This window comes from Carassius gibelio, chromosome A10, assembly GCF_023724105.1.
Source record: "Carassius gibelio isolate Cgi1373 ecotype wild population from Czech Republic chromosome A10, carGib1.2-hapl.c, whole genome shotgun sequence".
NCBI classification, from domain to species: domain Eukaryota; kingdom Metazoa; phylum Chordata; class Actinopteri; order Cypriniformes; family Cyprinidae; genus Carassius; species Carassius gibelio.
The window spans coordinates 16,936,357-16,957,770 of record NC_068380.1 but is presented as its reverse complement, the minus strand read 5'-3'; the positions used below and the strand labels follow the sequence as shown (position 1 = coordinate 16,957,770).

At 42.5% G+C, this 21,414-nt stretch overlaps 1 protein-coding gene across 1 annotated transcript in view; it reads right to left on the bottom strand.

Moving 5' to 3' along the window:
- Positions 1-21,414, bottom strand: part of LOC128021398 (integrin alpha-2) — a 42,827-nt gene that overhangs the window by 6,696 nt on the left and 14,717 nt on the right. Inside the window, exons 2-22 of the mRNA XM_052608529.1 lie at positions 20,410-20,533; positions 18,921-19,033; positions 18,563-18,654; positions 18,312-18,426; positions 18,104-18,231; positions 17,865-18,013; positions 17,612-17,762; positions 16,174-16,327; positions 15,966-16,039; positions 15,727-15,865; positions 10,625-10,770; positions 10,391-10,534; positions 10,104-10,307; positions 9,898-10,028; positions 6,698-6,861; positions 6,340-6,599; positions 4,575-4,657; positions 1,613-1,754; positions 1,311-1,403; positions 579-655; positions 274-357 (exon numbers count right to left, since the gene is read on the bottom strand). Of these exons, the coding sequence (XP_052464489.1) occupies positions 274-357; positions 579-655; positions 1,311-1,403; positions 1,613-1,754; positions 4,575-4,657; positions 6,340-6,599; positions 6,698-6,861; positions 9,898-10,028; positions 10,104-10,307; positions 10,391-10,534; positions 10,625-10,770; positions 15,727-15,865; positions 15,966-16,039; positions 16,174-16,327; positions 17,612-17,762; positions 17,865-18,013; positions 18,104-18,231; positions 18,312-18,426; positions 18,563-18,654; positions 18,921-19,033; positions 20,410-20,533 (2,767 nt within the window). The remainder of the gene's footprint in view (positions 1-273; positions 358-578; positions 656-1,310; positions 1,404-1,612; positions 1,755-4,574; positions 4,658-6,339; positions 6,600-6,697; positions 6,862-9,897; positions 10,029-10,103; positions 10,308-10,390; positions 10,535-10,624; positions 10,771-15,726; positions 15,866-15,965; positions 16,040-16,173; positions 16,328-17,611; positions 17,763-17,864; positions 18,014-18,103; positions 18,232-18,311; positions 18,427-18,562; positions 18,655-18,920; positions 19,034-20,409; positions 20,534-21,414) is intronic.

Sequence of the window (21,414 nt, the reverse complement as noted above, 5' to 3'; positions counted from 1 at the left end):
AAACAGTTTTGCTGCTTAATATTTTTGATGAAACTGTGATAATTTTTTTTTCAGGATTCTTTGATTAATAGAAAGTTCAAAAACTGCATTTATCTGATTTGTCTATTCAAACATTATAAATATCTTTATTATCACTTTTGATCAATTTAATGTATCCTTGTTAAAAAACAACAACAAGTATTAGTCTAATTGATCCCAAACTTTTTAGCAAAATGAATGCAGGCAGAATGCAGCAACCGACCAATCAGAATGAAGTATTGTTTCATGTCTGACCTGCTGAGGATAATCTCAGAGTTGTATTGGACAGGAATGGAGACAGAGATCTTATTATCAGCTGGAGTTTCCTCTGTGCTGTCACTGCAGTGAAAATGAACCAATGAAACAATGATTAACAGAACAATCTCCTCACACAAATACTCGTAGATCACAGACACTTACTGCTTAAAACTATTTTCACAGTCTTGAGGGACTGTCAGATGTTGGCAATTCTCTAAATTGCTTTTGTAAAAAAGCATTTGAACAGCGATGATACAAAACCATGATAGTCATTAAAAAATGAATTGGGTAAAACAGTTTACCTTAAAGCTTCGAAGACAACACTGGCATTTTTTTGAAGCTGATTCAAGTTAAATTCAAAGTTGACCACAAATGTAACCTATGAAAAACATACAAAACCATTACAAACATATCAGTCGGTGTGACGAGTGAGGCGGGGCCGAGAGATGTGGGAACGAGCGAGGCCGATAGGGTGATTGGGAAATCCGCGACACCTGCGCCCCACCGCCGGTCTTGAGTCCCACAGAGGAGATTGAAGGATATAAAACTGGAGCGACAATAGTGAAGGACGAGAGAGCACCAGGCCTGGGCCATATTTTATGTGTTTGCTTTTTATTTATGCGCACCAGTCGTCCGTGAGGGGCTGGTGCGCTGTTTTGTGTTTATTTTGAATTATTAAAGTTTCATTTTGATTGTGCGCCGGTTCCCGCCTCCTTCTTCCGGATGAAGGTTTTATTATTACAGTGGTGCCGAAACCCGGAAGAAGGAGGCGGATTTAATTTATTTGATAAAATAAATAATATCAAAACATAAAATAATGGCCCAGGCCTGGTCCTCTCTCGTTCTTCACGGTCATCGCTCCAGTTTTATATCCTTCCATCTTCTATGTGGGACTCGAGACAGGTGGTGGGTCGCAGGTGTAGCTCATCTCCAATCACTACACCTGGCCTCACTCTTTGTTCCCAGGTCTCTCGGCCATGCCCCACTTGTCACAGTCGGATACTGACATTAGTGCTCATCTGTGTCTGTCTCACCGATTGGTCCGTCCTCAGCACTGGATAACTAACTTGGCAGATAAGTGTGTCTGATTCTTTCATTAGAGTGCACTTCACCTCTGCTCCTTCAGTCTGCAAATTCAGATTGGATAAGCAAAAAATAGCTGGTTTTAAACACAAGAATGTGTGTGTGCCAATACTAGTAAAATATGCATATTATGCTGCACTTCCCTTACAGTTAGAATCTTCTATATAGAAGTTTGAGTAAGAGTAAGAGTAAGAGTACAGCTTGTTTTAAGAAGAATATAAGTGATACATTTTTTGCATTAGTTATGAAGTACCTGTGGTGTAACAGAAGCAAAGAACAGGTTACTGGAGTAGCGGGCCGACATTCGAGCATTGTACGCATTTTCCTTCCTGTTCATCACAGTCACAGTGAAGGAGAGCCTTCTCTTGTTCTGGCTGACTGCCAGTTGAGTTTTGCTAGAGATAATAAAAATAAAAAAAACTTTCATACCAGTTAGTCACACTACGTGTAGTGAAGAGTGAGGAATGAGAAAACCAGGAATGCACAGAACAATCTTCTTTCATTACAATAATCCACAGGAATACACAGGGCATACAGGAGCACAGGAAACACAGAGGTAGAAGTATATTCTCCGACAAACATGAACTGAATGGACAGAGGCTTATGAACACAGAATAATTGGGAAAACCCAGGTGCTTGGAATGACACAGTTAACGTGGGACACGGAACACATGCAAGGTAAACACAACATAATGAGTCTGGGGCGTAACATTACTCCCCCCTCCCGCAAGGTGTGACCTCACACAATAGAACAACGAGGGTGTGGGGGCTGGAGCTTGGAGCAGGAGGAGCCCAGCAGGACCGAGGACGAGGAGTCCGAGGTGGAGAGCCAAAGATCCAGGGTCACAGAGAGGATCCGGAGCTGAAGCAACAGAGGACTGAGTTGGAGCCGAAGGGGATAAAGGAGCCTGACGGAGCCAGGGGGATGGAGGAAAGAGTAAACCCTAGACCAAGGTGGAGCCGGAGGGATGATAAGAGCCAGAGACTTGTGGACTGCTGGGAGGGAGAGAGGGAGGGAGCTATGAGCCATGGTGGAGCCGACTGGTCAAACGACCGAGGCAGAGTCCAGGTCTCGGAGGTTCGAGGCAGCGGTATGAAGAGACTCTGACCACAGCGACGCTGGAGGATGGCAGTCCCGCGGGGCTTGCACCACAATGATGGTGGGCTGAGGGCTGCCAGATGACAACAGTGGAGGAGGCTGGAGCAGGTGGGAGTGCGGGTATTTTCGAGGAGCAGGCACTGGAGAGCACATTCTAAGAGGAGACACTGGAGAGCACGTTCTAAGAGCAGGCACTGAAGTGCACATTCTGAGAGCAGACACTGGAGGGCACATTCTAGGAGCATGCACTGGAGGGTACATGTTAGGAGCAGACACTGGAGGGCACATGTTAGGAGCAGACACTGGAGGGCACATTCTAAGAGCAAGCAATGGAGAGCACATTCTAAGAGCAGGCACTGGAGGGCACATTCTAGGAGCAGGCACTGGAGAGCACATGTTAGGAGCAGACACTGGAGAGCACATTCTAGGAGCAGACACTGGAGGGCACATGTTAGGAGCAGGCACTGGAGAGCACATTCTAGGAGCAGGCACTGGAGAGCACATTCTAGGAGCAGGCACTGGAGGGGCACATGTTAGGAGCAGGCACTGGAGAGCACATTCTAGGAGCAGGCACTGGAGAGCACATTCTAGGAGCAGGCACTGGAGGGGCACATGTTAGGAGCAGGCACTGGAGAGCACATTCTAGGAGCAGGCACTGGAGGGCACATGTTAGGAGCAGGCACTGGAGGGCACATTCTAGGAGCAGGCACTGGAGGGCACATGTTAGGAGCAGGCACTGGAGAGCACATTCTAGGAGCAGACACTGGAGGGCACATGTTAGGAGCAGGCACTGGAGAGCATATTCTAGGAGCAGACACTGGAGAGCACATTCTAAGAGCAAGCAATGGAGAGCACATTCTAGGAGCAGACACTGGAGGGCACATGTTAGGAGCAGGCACTGGAGGGCACATGTTAGGAGCATGCACTGGAGGGTACATGTTAGGAGCAGACACTGGAGGGCACATGTTAGGAGCAGGCACTGGAGGGCACATTCTAAGAGCAGGCACTGGAGGGCACATTCTAGGAGCAGGCACTGGAGGGCACATGTTAGGAGCAGGCACTGGAGAGCACATTCTAGGAGCAGGCACTGGAGGGCACATGTTAGGAGCAGGCACTGGAGAGCACATTCTAGGAGCAGGCACTGGAGGGCACATGTTAGGAGCAGGCACTGGAGAGCACATTCTAGGAGCAGACACTGGAGGGCACATGTTAGGAGCAGGCACTGGAGGGCACATTTTAGGAGCAGGCACTGGAGGGCACATGTTAGGAGCAGGCACTGGAGAGCACATTCCAAGAGCAGGCACAGGAGAATCAGAAGCCCCCTCAGGGCTGGACGAGGGAACCATGGACAAAGAAGGGCTGGACGGGACCAGTAGAGACAAAGCAGAGATCTCCAGATCAGATTCCCAGTCAATGAGATCCTATTCCTTGTTTTGGCCTTTTGCCGCACCATAGTCAGCTCACCATCAACCATGGATGCAGGGGGCGGGGGTCCTCTCACTCTTGTGGCACTCTCGTGGCAGGCAGTGTTGCCGTCTCACACACCTGGACTGATGTCACAGCCTCTGGCTCTGTGGTGATCCTCAGCTATGTCGTTCTCTCTAGTGATGGCTCATCGGTTGCGGCGGGCTCAGGCTCTCCATCAGCAGTGGTATCAGGCATGTGCTATGCAGATCGGGTAGATGGTGGGCTGGGTTCTGGGTCAGGAGATGCACCGGCGGGGAACAGAGATCCATTTCTCGCCAGTGTCCACTCCACAAAGCTGGTGAATTCCGCTCGAGGGCCATCTTCGGATTATGACGCTGTTGAGGTTGGCATCACAGAATGTGCAGAATGCTTCATCTGGATGAATTTTTCTCCCTGCTGCAGCAGGAGGAGGATGAATTCGGAGTGAAGGAAGGGATCCATAACAACACACTGGAAACAAAAGGACTGAGGAAAACCGGAAAACAAATGTAGGGTAGACACGCAATTTAACTGTTCTTGTCTGAGATTCTGTCACCCTATATGTAGCGAGGAGTGAGGAAACCAGGAATGCATGGAACAACTCGTCAACACACTGAATATAACATTTCCTATAATAAGAGATGACTGACTGAAGTTGAGGGAATCTTACCCGAGTGTCTCTTCACTCTGCACAGTCAGAACCAAGTCACTGAAGCAAATGTCATCTTGACCACAGTCCTTTGAGAACGGGATCTAGACCAAACCAAACCACAGTGAGGATTTAAGAACAGTTTCCTGGATAATATTCTGTATTATCATATTCTAAATGGACTAAGCCAGATTTTTTTTCATGGAAACATTAAAAGATTAGAGATTTAAAAAAATAAGAAGTATTATAGATACATAGATTGGGTATATCTCTCCTTCCTTGGGATTTATGTACTAAAATAACTTATTTGTTTTGTATCTTTTTTTTAAATTGTAATATTTCTAGAGAGTTTTAGTTTACTCAAAAAAAAATTGCTATATTTTTTATAAAAATGCTATGCAAATAACTTTTTAAAGTTCATATTCAAATACATTAAATAAACAGTACATGGGATATCATAAACATTAAAATAACAATAAATTAATTATCTTATTATATACTTATTATATATATATATATATATATATATATATATATATATATATATATATATATATATATAGATAGTAGGGGTGTAACGATACGCGTATTCGTATTGAACCGTTCGGTACGACGCTTTCGGTTCGGTACGCGGTACGCATTATGTATACCGAACGGTTCGTTGGAGTATTTAATTATATTTGAAAAAAAAAAAAAAAAAGAGAGAGAGAGAGAAATATAATGATATGCGTTCAACAAGGTAGCCCAATAACCCAAACAACGTAACAGGCAACGCCCCTGACACTCCCGAAGAAGAAAAAAACACCATCTTATATGTTTATGTTAGGCTACTCAGCAGGCGCTCGCTCACTCAGTACACGCTGAAGGCTCGTTGCAAAATAGCCAATGCGTTTAACAGACTAGAAATGAGAAGATCCTCCAATAACCAACAGGTCTGGTGTTTGGGTGCACTTTGGATTCCCTTTAAGCTATAATGGTGATGGCAAGAGAGTGGTGGATAAAAAAACAACGGTATGTCGCATCTGCAACATGACAGGGTACACCAGCGGGAATACAAAAAAAAAAACGCCCTTAGTGGCCGTTCACATATCGTGCCTAAAAACGCATGGAAAACGCTAAGCACGTCTTTCTCCTCCTTTCCAAAGCGCTCGGGCAGAAGCGCTCATGAGGCGTCTGTCTTTGCTAAGCAACAATGACGTGCTCTCTCCATGAGACGCGGAAATTTCAGCGAAGGATAAATGGATTTGCAGCTCTAAAAATCGCTTGCAGTAGCTCTGCTACTAAATTTATTTCAAAATTGCAATCCATATACAACTATGATCAGCTGATCCTTCATCTTGGCTGAGCTCTCAACGTTGTTACGGGAAAGGATGAAGCTGATTGGTTGGTTCTTGTCACATGACCCGCGGTGCGCTTGTGGCATTCTGAAAAGTTGAGATGTTTTTACATTTTGCTGTATCTAAAACGTATCGAACCGAACCGAACCGAACCGTGACATCAGTGTATTGTATCGAACCGAACCGTGAATTTTGTGAACCGTTACACCCCTAATAGATAGATAGATAGATAGATAGATAGATAGATAGATAGATAGATAGATAGATAGATAGATAGATAGATAGATAGATAGATAGATAGATAGATAGATATTTGGCCATCATTGTTTGAAAGTTCCTGACATATTTGATGTAATTGCTTATATTAATTGCATATTTTCTTAAAAAACATCCTTCACAGTGAACCACAAGTACTTGAAACTCAAAATTGTGCTTCTTGCAACACTCACAAAAAACTCCCATGCAGTAGTACTGAAGACATCCAGAATGGGGTTGGCGTCTGGATGGCTGACAACTATGTCCACACGCAAAGCAATCGAGTTGACAAGGTCGGGGGTCTCCTGCACATACACATCATGCTCTTCACATAAGTCCTGCACAGATACGCTGAGGTCTTTCTGGACGACTCGATCCAAGTTGCTGAAATGACCTCTAGGGCTGACCCGAGATGACTGTAGGTCGGCATCCAGGGTCAAGTTGTACTTGATATCTGTTTTTATAAAATAAAGTTCAAATGTATCACTTCCTCAAACCATTTGTGTCCATCTCCTAAAAAAATAAGACCCAGACTACAATCAGTATCCTTACCCACTGGCCCCAATGGATTTGCTGGTTTAAATGTTGCTCTGAAACACACTTTAGCTTTGAAGCAGGACACCTGCCTCCCGCTATAGTGACATGGTTTACTCAGGATACTGATCTTGTCAGGGGTAAAGGAAACCTTCGCCAGGATGACTGCAACTCCCCTACTCCTAAAACCATATGAGAGAATTCAAAAATGCATAAACGAAGACACAACCCTTTGACTGATTTATGGCTTTTGGAACAAACAGAAGAGCCCCACAGAAAGCTGATGCTTAGAGGATTGCTGAGGTGAAAATGGGATTCCCGAGGACAGCTAAAGTGATTATTTCCCTGGCCACAAACACATCTACAGTACATATCCCACCAAGACTGAGGCTGTCTCTGCAGCTGTTCTGCACTTAACTCAATTTTTGAAGGTGGGCTGTTTATGAAGTATTACAAATTAACATGGTATTGTGTTACATGGGATGGTATAATCTAGTTTTTTACACCCCTCAAATAATGAAAATCAGTTGAAAATGAAGGTTGATTTTGGTTGGATTTAGCCTCCCCCTCATTTTAGATATGATACATTTTTCAGTTACTCAAGGCTCATTTAACTCCTATATTACTATAGCTTCTATTTCTCTCTTGATAAAAAAACCCCCGTCCTGTTCTAGTTACCGGACACTCTCTTTGATAGGGACTGATGTTGGATGATATGTTCAAGTACTATTTTGTCATCTAGAGAAATTTATGTACAGGCTTGTTCATAAAGTGAGTGAAGCGAAAGTGACGTGACATCCAGCCAAGTATGGTGACCCATACTCAGAATTCATGCTCTGCATTTAACCCATCCAAAGTGCACACACACAGAGCAGTGAACACGCACACACACTGTGAAAACACACCCGGAGCAGTGGGCAGCCATTTATGCTGCGGCGCCCTGGGAGCAGTTGGGGGTTCAGTGCCTTGCTCAAGGGCAGCTAAGTCGTGGTATTGAGGGTAGAGAGAGAACTGTACATGCACTTCCCCCACCTACAATTCCTGCCGGCCCGAGACTCGAACTCACAAAGTTTTGATTGCGAGTCCGAATATCATATTTTTAATTCAATTAATAGTTTGTCCTCCCCTTGTGCAGTATTACCTCTAGATGCGATGAAAGTTTTCGACCAGCTAGAATGGAACCATTTATGGGCTGTTCTGTCTGTTTATTTATGGGTTGTACAGGATCTGGGTCTAGGATCGAGCTTTATAAATATGATATAAGTTCTGTACGCCAACCCAGCAGCCTCTGTTCTCACAGGTTCTGTTTGCTCTAACCCATTCTTCCTACATCGAGGTACTCGTCAGGACTGCCTGCTTTCTCCTCTGTTATTTACTCTATCCTTGGAACTAGGGGTGTTGCGATATACCTGTATTGGCGATAAATGTGATATTCAAAGCAACAATTATTGATATCATGTTAATTTAGTGTGTGACTTATTGTACAGTGTTAACATTAAAATTTATTCATCATATAGTTTAACTTGACAGTATTTTCACTCTTGTAATTTCATGGGAGCTTCAGAGATGACAGAGAAAGCCAAAGTCTTGTACCCTGCATTTATCAGTATCATTAAGTTTGTTGGGAGAAAAAAAAAAACTTGTTAAACTAAGTAAAAAATAATTTGACTGATACCCCCCCCCCCCCCCCCCCCCAAGGTTTCTGTAGGTATCACGATATATCAATATCTTGAATTCTTATGGACACAATAGCCATGATATGAAAAATCTAATATTGTGACAGCCCTACTTGGAACTCTTGGCTCAAGCGGCCTGAGACTATTTCTCAATTAACTATACAGAATACTCATCATCACATTTCTTTGTTTGCTGAGGATACCTTATTGTGTTTGGAGAATCCCGTCACATGCTATTCCTCGTGTGTTGAATTTATTTGACCATTGTGGATCTCTCTCTGGGTTTAAAATGAACTGAAGTAAGTCATGTCTACTTCCCCTCAATTTTAAAATTAAACCCTTTCTCTATCTATTCTATTGGTTCAGAACTTTAAGTACTTGGGGATAGATGTTTTTCCTTCCCTGCAGCAAATTCTCTCAACTATAATAGTATTCTAGCCAAAGTATCCTCAGATTTGTAAAATTGTTCTCGTCCTCTTATTTCTCTTCAGGCTTGTATAATCGTGATTAAAATGAATGTTCACCCACGTATTAATTTATTTTCTTCAATGATTCCTCTCGCTCCACCAATGGCTACTGGAACAAACTTGATGCATGTGTTTCACTGTATATATGGGATGGGAAACACCCTTGTGTTAAACTGACTACCTTACAACAAAATAGATTAAATGGAGGTCTTTCTTTTACCAAATTTAGACTTTATGCTCAAGCGTTTTTCCTGCGCCCTTTATCAGTTTGATCCTTCATGATCCTGATTCTTCTGTGTATTGGAGAGCAATTGAGGACTCTATTGTTTATCCATATAAACTGAAGCATCTTGTTTTTTTTAGGGACAGTTAAGCCCCTTTCACACTGCAATTCCAGCAAATACATGGGTAATGTGCCCTGGCAATTGTGCCTGGGTTGATAGATTTTGCACTTTCACAATGTGATTGCCCGGAATATGTGACAGCGTTCAGACACAACCCGTAAAGGTCCTGTAATGATATGTGACATCAGGGCATGATGTGTAATGTAAGAGTCGAAAAAGCTAGGCACGTTAAATTTCAATTAAGCTGGTGAACGATCCCAGCTTTAGCACGGAAAGTGAGGAACTAACTGATCTCTGCTTCATTGCAGTTTGCACATATTTGTTTGTTGTGAACGTTGATCTTCCTTCAAAACACCTGGTAAAAAAAAGTTGCGCGATAACGTGTGTAATCACAACGACACGGCATTAGTTCTGGCTTTTGTTTACACAAAGCTCTTTCCGGAACTGAACCCGGCAATGTTACTAGGTCCCTGACCCGGGACCTATCCTGGAATCAATCCCGGGTAGTGTTTGTTTTCACACAGAAGGCGACCCAGCAATGTTTCCAGCAATTTTCCGGGTCCAACGTGCAGTGTGAAAGGGGCTTTAGGCACAGCTTACACAGTGTAAATCTCAGTTTGCTCCCATTGTTTTTTTTTTGTTTTTTTTCCCCAGAAGAAAATTCAATAAACAGTTGTTAACAAAAAAAAAGTTAAAAAAGAAAATGAAGGCTGATGTATTCAAATTTTCACCAGAGTTGGACCACTTTCCCAAAAGCCCCCACCACAACATCTGGGATAGAGTCTCCATTCATATCTTCACTGGCGTCCAGAGAGCGGCCGAAGAACTTCAGTGCTGGGTCCAGTTTCGTTCCAACAATTTTCTGAAATTGTAAGAATTTTCTGAATTTGGATAATTGCAGATAAATTTAATGTGTGTTGAGGACGTTTGGTTCTACCTGTGAGCTCTGCTTTCTGATGGTTTTTCTGTCTCCATAGTAGATGTAAACGGCACCTTGGCCATTGCCTTCCAGTGGAGCACCAACCACCACATCACTGAAACCATCCATGTTTAGATCGGGGACAGCAGTAATGGCTGTCCCAAACCGAGCATTTTCAGATGCGGAGGATCCCTCTAACCTCCCCTGGTTGCTTAATTTGCCCTGAGAACAATATAAGGCAAGATGGTCTTTTTAGGACCTGCTTTGAGTGAAGATTCGTTTTTTGAACAGTAAAGCGGTTTCACTTTGTTAATGGTGAAGAGGTAGACTCTTCCGGTTTCAGATTTCTCCTCGCTCATATACATCGGAGCTCCGACCAGCAGCAGATCAGTCACAACATCAGCGTCCACATCAACAGAACAGAGAACGCTGCCAAAATAAGAGCCGATCTGCAAACCACAGAATACAATGATCTATGACAGGACTTCCCTGTCCAATGAAACTAAAGCTCATTAAAGGTCACAGAGAGATGTGTTTACCTGATCTCCTCTCTGTGAATCTTGAATGACCGGCTGATTCTGGCTGTTGATACTGTAAACTATGACCTGTCCTATATGAGCAGCACGAGGAGCACCGGCCACATAAAACTCAGATGAGCCATCAATTACAGACGTGACAGAGTATCCTGAACAAATGACAAGGGAAAATGTTAGGAATTAGTTTAATCACAAATACAGTAAAAGCCATCAATATTGATAATATTATAAATATTATAAAACATAAAATATTACTGTTTTCTATTTGAATATATACGTGTTTCTCAATAAATTCGAATTTCGAGTTCATTTGAGTAATTTAACTCAAATTGTGAAACTCATGTATTAAATACATTTAATGCACACAGACTAAAGTAGTTTAAGTCTTTTGGTTCTTTTAATTGTGATGATTTTGGCTCACATTTAAGAAAAGCCCATCAATGAATCTCAACAAATTAAAATACTTCATAAGACCAATAAAAAAAAAAAACATTTTTAGTGAATTATTGGCCTTCTGTAAAGTATATTCTTTTACTGTACATGTACTCAATACTTGGTAGGGGCTCCTTTTGCTTTAATTACTGTCTCAGTTCTGCGTGGCATGGAGGTGATCAGTTTGTGGCACTGCTGAGGTGGTCTGGAAGCCCAGGTTTCTTTGACAGTGGCCTTCAGAGCATCTGCATTTTTTGGTCTCTTGTTTCTCATTTTACCCCATAGATTCTCTATGTTCATTACTGGTGAGTCTGCTGGCCAGTCAAGCACACCAATACCATGGTCATTTAACCAACTTTTGGTGCTTTTGGCAGTGTGGGCAGGTGCCAAATCCTGCTGGAACCTTGGTTTCCAAATGAAATACAAAACTTGCTTTCATCTGAAAAGAGGACTTTGGACCACTGGGCAACAGACCAGTTCTTCTTCTCCTTAGTCCAGGTAAGATGCCTCTGACGTTGTCTGTGGTTCAGCAAATTCCTTGATCTTGATGCCTTGACCCCAGCCTCAGTCAATTCCTTGTGAAGTTCACTAAAATTATTGAATCGATTTTACTTGACAATCCTCATAAGGCTGCGGTTCTCTCGGTTGTGTATCTTTTCCTTCCACTCAACTTTCTATTAACATGCTTGGATACAGCACCCTGTGAACAGCCAGGTTCTTTGGCAATGAATGTTTGTGGCTCATCCTCCTTGTGAAGGGTGTCAATGGTTGTCTGCGACCATTTTGAAGGCTCAGGAAGTCTTTGCAGGTGTTTTGAGTTGATTAGCCGATTGGCATGTCAACATATTCAAATATTTTAAGAATGGGTGGATTTTTGTTAAATGTGAGCCAAAACCATCACAATTAAAAGAATTGAAGACTTAAACTTCTTCAGTCTGTGTGCACTGTATGTCACAGTGTTTGGGTTGTGTTCCCTGGGTATCCACTAGATGTCCCTAGATGTGTTTACACTCCTGGTGTCTGTTCCCCATGTTTTTTTTTTCTTCTGGCCCTCCGTCCCTCCCCCTGAGCCTCCAGCTGTCCGCCTCCCTCCTGGTCTCTGTTTTGTGTCTTGTCGTAGAGCGTCTGGGAGCCGCTCCGTAGAGGAGGGGTACTGTCACAGTGTCTGGGTTGTGTTCCCTGGGTATCCAGTAGATGTCCCCCTTCCCCACATTGTCTGTCACTTTATGAACCACACTCCTCACATCCTCTGCTTAATTATTGCACCCAGCTGTCACTAGTTACCTATCACTGCACTCAGTCATTTCCCCATTAGCATTTGTCTCTCCCTGTGTATTTATACCTGGTCTGTCGTAGTATGTGTCACGGAGTGTTTAATTCATGTCCATCAGTTCTTGCCCTTGCCTTGTGTTCGTGTCTTATTGTTTTGTTTATGTTTGGATTTGTTGGATATCGACCCCTGCCTGGATTGTTTACTCTTTGGATTGCCCCTTTAATAAAGACTTGCCTGCAATTGGTTCTATCTCCGTGGTTTCCTGTATCACAGATCGTGACAGAAGGACTCCGTCACTGCAAGAGCCAGCGGTATGTCGGCTTATGTCTCCTCCCCAGCCACAGTGCGGGAGATGAATGGATTTGAAGGAACTTGCCTGGTGGTTTTCCGGGAAACCAGAGGAGGTCGCCGAGGAGGGAGTGGTCGAGAGGATACTCAGCACCGCTTCTCAACCAGGGCCGCCCTTCGACCCGGGGCTCTTGTGGGATGGATTAGAGCCACCGTCTCACCACGGACGGACGGAGAGGAGAGAGGAAGCGCACGTCCATTGCCCATGATGGGCGCTAGTCCAGTGCCACGAGGCAGGATGGACGCCAACACAGCACCACAACACAATGCGATCACCAGTCCAGCGCCACGGGGCAAGATGGCCGCCAGCTCAGCGCCAACGCCCAAGATGGCCACTAACACATTCTTGGATTACTTTTCCACGCTGTCAAAGATCTTAGAGATTCCCAAGATTGTTCACGTCACAGCTGCTGAGCCAGCACCACAGCCCAAGATGGTCGCCAGCCCAGCACCACAGCACAAGATGGCCGCCAATCCAGCGCCACCGCACAAGATGGCCGCCAGCCCAGCACTACAGCACAAAATGGCAGCTACCCTGGCGCCAATGGCCAAGATGTCCGCTCGTCCAGAGTCATGGCCCAAGATGGCCGCCAATCCATCGCCACAGCACAAGATGGCTGCCAGCCCAGTGCTACAGAGCAAGATGGCCACTCACCCAGCGCAAATTCTCAAGTTGTCCACCGATCCAGAACCACGGTCCATGATGGCCACCCGTCCCGAGTCATGGCCCAGGATGGCCGTCAATCCAGCGCCACAGCCCAAGATGGCCATCAATCCAGCGCCACAGCCCAAGATGGCCGTCAATCCAGCACCACAGCACAGGATGGCTGCCAGCCCAGTGCTACAGCACCAGATGGCCACCTGTCCAGAGTCATGGCCCATGATGGCTGCGTGCCCAACGCCGCTGCACAGGATGACAGTCACAGCTGACCCTCTGGAGTCGAATCAGGTTCCAGTGGACACTCCAGAGTCGAGTCAGGTTCCTGTGAGCTCTCCAGAGTCGAGTCAGGTTCCAGTGGACTCTCCAGAGTCGAGTCAGGTTCCAGTGAACTCTCCAGAGTCGAGTCAGGTTCCAGTTGACCCTCCAGAGTCGAGTTAGGTTCCAGTGGACTCTCCAGAGTCGAGTCAGATTCCTGTTGACCCCCCAGAGTCGAGTCAGGTTCCAGTGGACTCTTCAGAGTCGAGTCAGATTCCTGTTGAACCCCCAGAGTCGAAACAGGTTCCAGTGAACTCTCCAGAGTCGAGTCAGGTTCTAGTGAACTCTCCAGAGTCGAGTCAGGTTCCAGTGAACTCTCCAGAGTCGAGTCAAGTTCCTGTTGAACCCCCAGAGTCGAGTCAGGTTCCTGTTGACCCCCCAGAGTCGAGTCAGGTTCCAGTGAACTCTACAGAGTGGAGTCAAGTGTTCGTGGACCCTCCAGAGTCAGGGCTAGTCACTGATGACCTTCCAGAGTCAGGGCTAGTCACTGATGACCTTCCAGAGTCAGGGCTAGTCACCGATGACCTTCCAGAGTCAGGGCTAGTCACCGCTGACCCTCCAGAGTCAGGGCTAGTCACTGATGACCTTCCTGAGCCAGGGCTAGGTACCATGGACTTTCCAGAGACAAGGCTAGTCACCGTTGATCTTCAAGGACTGAGTCAAGTCACTGGTGATCTTCAAGGACAGAGTCAAGTCACTGGTGATCTTCAAGGACAGAGTCAAGTCACTGGTGATCTTCAAGGACTAAGTCAAGTCACTGGTGATCTTCAAGGACAGAGTCAAGTCACTGGTGATCTTCAAGGACTGAGTCAAGTCCCTGTTGATCTTCATGAACAAAGGCAAGTCACCACTGATCTTAATGAACAAAGGCAAGTCACCATTGATCTTCATGAGCAAATACAAATCACCAATTATCTTCATGTACAAATGCAAGTCACCAAGAATCTTCATGAGCAGTGTCGGTTCAGCACCGATCTTCTGGAGTCCAGTATGTACACCATGGGATTGCCAGAGTGTCGTCCTCCTGTTGGTCCAACCACACGGTTGTGGTGGTCTTCACCTCCGCCCTGGGGGCCTTCAGCCTCGACCTCAAGGATGTGGTGGTCTTCTGCTCCACCCTGGGGGGCTTCCGACTTGACCACAAGGTTGTGGTGGTCTTCTGATCCGCCCTAGGTGGCTTCCACCTTGACCACAGGAGTGTGGTGGTCTTCTGCTCCACCCTGGGGGACTCTGGCCTCGATCACAAGGTTGTGGTGGTCTTCTGTTCCACCCTGGTGGGCGCCACGTGATGTCCTTTATGGACTTATGTTTTGTGTTTCTTGTTTTCTGTTATGTTTTCTGTCTGTTCCCCTCTGTTAGCCTGGCCCTCCGTCCCTCCCCCTGAACCTCCTCCGGTCCTCCTCCCTCCTGGTCTCCCTGTTTCAAGTTTACACTCCTGGTGTCTGTTCCCCATGTTTATTTTTCTTCTGGCCCTCCGTCCCTCCCCCTGAGCCTCCAGCTGTCCGCCTCCCTCCTGGTCTCTGTTTTGTGTCTTGTTGTGGAGCGTCTGGGAGCCGCTCCGTAGAGAGGTGTACTGTCACAGTGTCTGGGTTGTGTTCCCTGGGTATCCACTAGATGTCCCCCTTCCCCACGGTGTCTGTCACTTTATGAACCACACTCCTCACATCCTCTGCTTAATTATTGCACCCAGCTGTCACTAGTTACCTATCATTGCACTCAGTCATTTCCCCATTAGCGTTTGTCTCTCCCTGTGTATTTATACCCGGTCTGTAGTAGTATGTGTTGAAATTGTAATTTATTTATCTGATCAATGCTGAATTTTAAGCATCATTACTCCAGTCTTCAGTGTCACATGAACCTTCAGAATTAATTATAATATACTGATTTGATGCTCAAGAAACATTTATTATTATCAGTGTGGAAAACATATTTTTGTATTAATTTATAAAAAAATAAAAATCTTACAGACCCCAAAAATTTGAACTGTAGCAGAAATGTGAATATAAAGCTACATTACTTTTTTATTTGCTTTTTATAATGAAAATGACTTTACAGTTCATTTTCTGGCTGGCTCACCAAGTAGTGAGCTGTGGTTTCTGTCATCCAGGATTTTCTCAAAAGCATTTTTGAGGAAAATATGTGATTTCTCAGCTGTTTGATGGACGACGGTCCCGCTCCATCCATACGCTCCAACAGCACCCAGCATGATCACATCCTGTGGGATAAAATGCCACCCGTCATTCCTTCATTTCTTGTAAATCAGCATGGTACATTACAAATTAACTCAATCAGATATTTTGAAAGATTACTGACACCTTCTTATTGGTCTGGTGTGCGCTGAATCCAACTTGGGACATCTCCAGTTGAAATTCCTGACCTTGACTGGTGCCTCAAATCAAACAAGTCTAAACCATCAAATGCTTATCATAGTTTAAAGCTGTATTTTAGTTTTAAAAAGTGACCTGTTGTCACTGGATGAACAAATGCATTATTCAATTTGGCATACATGAATGCAAGATTTACCCTCTATGTTAAAGATTCTTTCCCCCAGAGATTCTGCGATATTGATTAGTGCTTCCTCTGATGACACATTGAACATGTAGTTCTCTGTTGGAGTGCTAGCGATCAATTCAATCTCCTTGATGAATATTTGAATATCGGCACTTTGCTTGAGAATCTGTGTAATTTCATAGATGACAGTAATACACCAAATTCAAATTTTACTGTCTATTAAAAATACCTAAACAAACTTAAAACTTAAAGGGGTCATATGATGTGATTTAAAATTTTCCTTTCTCTTTGGAGTGTTACAAGCTCTTGGTGCATAAAGAAGATCTGAAAAGTTGCAAAAACTAAAGTCTCAAATCCAAAGAGATGTTCTTTTCAAATCTTCACACAAAGAAAGAAGACATGGTTTCAGTAACCGCAGTTAGTGTTGAAGCAGTCATGTCAGGGAGATGCTGTGTACTGTATATCTAGACGAAAGCAAAATCACTTTAATTGGCCTTCCGAAAGAATCTTTGGCCTTCCAGAATCTTTAAGATTACTTCCAACAGAACAACAATGCATTTTATGGATGACTGTTTCGTGAACCTAGGAGAGGAGGTCATTCTGACTTTGCCACAACAATCTGACGCTTCTAAATCAGCTAGTCTAAGAATGTTTTGTTATTAGTTTAAGTATTTGATAATGAATGTTCAAATGCAGAGTTTTGTGCGTTGTTTGTGTGTGTGTGTGTGTGAATGTGAATGAACGCACTGAGAGGGAGAGAGAGAGAGAGAGAGAGAGAGAGGGAGAGAGAGAGAGAGATGGTCACATGGTGGAGTCAGCTGTCTTAACTGTGCGTGGCTTGTGTACTTTAAACACATACTAGCTTCATCACTGTGTCTGTCATGTTAAATTTATTTTTAAAGATGAAGCTCGCGATTATGGAAAGGAGCATTACATTTCTGACGAGTGCTTGCGGTGTTCGGCCAATCACAATGCACTGGGTCAGTTGGCCAATCAGAGCAGACTGCGCTTGTCAGAAGGAGGGACTTTGTAGAAAACTACGTGTTTGAGAGAGACGGTGCATAGAGGACCTACAATAATGTACAGTTTTTGAAAAATAATGTTTTTTTTTGTTTGTTTTTTTTTACATTAAAGCACATTGTCAGCATATTCTGTTACACCAAATACACAAAGAAATTATCTTTAAAAAAGCATCATATGACCCCCAAAACACCTTTAATTCAAGACATATTCTGCAAATTAAAATCCAAAAAACTATAAAAATAATAAAATAAATAAAAACTGTAAAACTGGGTAGCTTAATAAAACAGTGATTCTCAATACTCATTTTATTTCATAATATGGTCTCATATTTATATATAATACTGTAGATGAAAAATTATTAACATTAAAGTTTACATTTTATTAATGTAATGCTTTTTTTTTTTTCATGCTGATCTCTCTCACTCACAGCAATGCCAAAGCGAATGATGCCCTCTCTTTTGCATCTCTCAATGACCTCTTGACCTATATAACCATCAGCAGATTCTCCATCTGTTACCACAACCAACACCTTAGTGGCACGGGGACGGTCACCTTTTTCTGGCAGGAAAGCTGTCTGTCTGAAACACAAACAATCACAAAATGTGTTTTTTCACAAACAATAAACAAACAAACAAACAAACAAACAAATACATAAAAATAGTTTGTAGGGGATGGGATACCTGACATTGTCAAGTGCTGCAAAAGTGTTGGTTACTATTCCAGTTTTTTGCTCAATAACAGAAGCTGCTGAAAGAAGTTTTTCTTTATTTTGGTCAGAACTAAAATTATAATGAAAGGACAAATCCGCCGAATACTGCATAATACAGACCTAAAAAAAAAAAGAAAAAAAAATCCAAAGTCATATCATAGGAATAAAATAAATAAACTGGATCATAATAAGCTTCATTGCAGTACTTACTCTGGTTTTATCTGGTCCAATATCAAGATTTTCCAAAAGCTTAATGAGAAAGTTTATAACGTCAGGCCATGGATATATACTGTTTGATCCGTCCAAAACAATGGCAACATCCATGGGCCCACCACAAGCTGAATGAGAAATTCAGATCAAGAATGATTAACTTAATCAATTATTTTATACATTTCTGACAATCCAAAATAAGATGTACTTTGAAGGGCAGGAGAGAAGGATGACTGAAGCGTAAACTGTGGGTTTACTACAATACAGACTCCTGGGTAAAAGTAATGACTGCCACAGCGCTGAGCCCACAGAGTACCACATGTCTGAAACACACATTTATACTGAACTTTATACAGTTTAATACATGGAAGAGCCTCTTGAGTATGAAAACACCTGAATGAATGCTTTTAAAAGGGAAAACGAGCCCCCTGATGATGACACAATGCTACTACAACATACCATCGTTCCATTAGGTTCAGCTAATGGAGTGAGAGTCAGGCCCAGACTCATGTTGGCGTTGATGCTCTGCACACCATCTATGCTGACAGAGTCTGCGAAGACACAGATATATTTACATGACAATTAGGAATCTAAATCTCAGTTCAACAGAACTTTTTTTTAAATGGATTTTAAAGGACCCCCTTACAAAAAAGAACTATGGTGTCGGTAAAACAATAGGCAAGTGCTGATATCATATTCATTAGATACCATGCATTTGTACTTCATGGTATTATTATTGTTTCATCTCCAAAAACACATGGTTATACCACAATACTTTTTATAACATCATTATTATTTCAGATAAAGAGAAATTGACCTGCAAGGTTTAGTTTTTGGCAGCTGGCTCCTCCGGAAGCACTAATGTCACACTTATAGAGACTTCCTTTTCTATTCTGAGGGTATCCGCTCCAGGGTGAACCCACCAGCAGCCTGAGCAGAAGCAACCATTTCTCTATGCACTCAAAGAAATTATGCAAACAGTCTTTGCTGCATACAATTTTTTTTTTATTTTGAATTTTGTGTTTATGATATTACAGCAATAATTCAACCAGAAATTAAAAATTGCTGAAAATTAATCTTAAGGCAATTCAAGAAGTAAAAGAGTTTGCTGCTTTATCAGAACAGATTTCAGAACTGAAGAAAGAAACTCATCTACACCGTAGACGGCCTGAAGGGCATATATTTTCAGCAAATTTTCATTTTTGGGTGAACTATTCCTTTAAAGGGACAATAAGTAACTTTTTAGGTATTTTATTATCTAAAATCAATATTTTTATTCATAAATATGCCCTCAATGGTGTACAAATACCTATGCCAATGTTTAAACTAATCCTCGTAAATGAAGAATTTATTATCTTTATATACATGGGACGGGTAGGTCGACGGAGGCTTCCATGTAGTTCCGCCATCTTGCAAAACTATAATAGCAGAGAGGGACAAAAAGTACTAAGCCAACGCGTTTCCACAACGTGTTTTGGGTCAGAGCCAGAAACGCAGGTGCAGAGCAGTGAGAGGCGCTTGAAACTGCACCGGCAAGTTTAAAAGTCTGGATTGCATTCTTATTATGGACCATACATATGCGGCGCCACAGGAGAAGAAAACATAGTCGCAAAACAGTCAAAAATAGAACGTAAAAGGAAACGTGACCGTAGATTACAGAAAACAAGAGTTAATGTCGGGGAAGCTTTTTCTAGGTGGAAAGAGCTAATGCTGGATAAAGATTTCAAAAGAGACGCTGAAGTGGCCAGTTTTCTTCTCGACAGGTAAGTCAGTGTTACAATCTATATTACAATATTTTTTTTATATCTAACAATGCACATTATTCAGAAAATATAACGAATAAAGAAGACATGACTACTAATTACAATATTTCATGTTTTCCACAGTCAGTAATTCATACTGTAACATTCGTTTGTTTATGGTCATGTTGCTGTTTGTTTGAAATAACACACCTGTTCACCTGAAGGAAAACTCGACGAAGTGGTATTAGAAGACATCCAGTCAAAGCTTTTTGGTACATATCGCCTACCGTAGATGCAACGCGCATTTGAAAAAGGAGGCGCTGGAGAGCAAAATTAGTTTGAATGCAAAATACAATTTCACCACTAGATGGGAGTAATTCCTACTTAGTGTCCCTTTAAGATTGGTTATGCCAAATAATGCTCCTTTAAAAAAATATGACAATTCCTGGTATTTCAGACAGGAAATAGTAATTAACAAAGTTGTTGTTGTCTAATTTTTCCAGTTTAATCTGTGTGTTAGAAAAATATATGTGTGTGTGTATGTGTATGTGTGACATATCTTACCATTTTCCTTGATTATTGCTTAACTGTTGTACAGTGTAGCCAAACTCTTCTTCCGCAACACCTGAGAAGATTTTAGGTCCTGCAGTCCCCACATTAAAACCCTGAGTGTGAGCAATACAGAAACCTGTGGGAAAAGTTAGACATTCTCAGTAGTGATTTCATATATATATATATATATATATATATTTATATATATATATATATATATATATATATATATATATATATATATATATATATATATATATATATATATATATATATATGTGTGTGTGTGTGTGTGTGTGTATATATATATATATATATATATATATATATATATATATATATATATATATATGTATGTGTGTGTGTGTGTGTGTATATATATATATGTTTGGAATTATTTGGAATATATTTGGAATGACGGTTAGCCATCGGATTCAGTAATGTTACTGGACAGACGGACAGTTCAAAATCAACTAAACCGGCAGGAATAGGACAGGCAGATTGATGGAAGCTGAAGCCGATGTAAAGGGTGTTAAAATGTTTATTCAATAATTAATTGAAAACTGATACCTCCCTATTTTTTTTTAATGTGAACACCAATAGTTCAGAATCAGTTCACCGCCACGCCAGCGGATGGCGCTTGAGCGCTCCTGTGAAGCACACTAAAAAAATACACATTAAAAAAAAATAGGGAGGTATCAGTTTTCAATTAATTATTGAATAAACATTTTAACACCCTTGGTTTAAAAATCTCAGAAGTAAACTGATGCACCAAAGGAACGACACTCATTTTGTCTGTCTCTTTATTTATTCACAGTATTTTCACAGATACACAGTGCTTCACTGCCTGTGTGTCCTTTTCTGCCAGCCCAGATATCCCCTAGGTCTGAGGCCGGTAACACCGACAGTTCAGTGACATTTTCCTTGACAGGAAGATAAATCACACCCAGTCTCATTAATTAACATTGGACAGATAGGTGATCAGACTCATTAACAGACACTGGACTGACAAAAGGT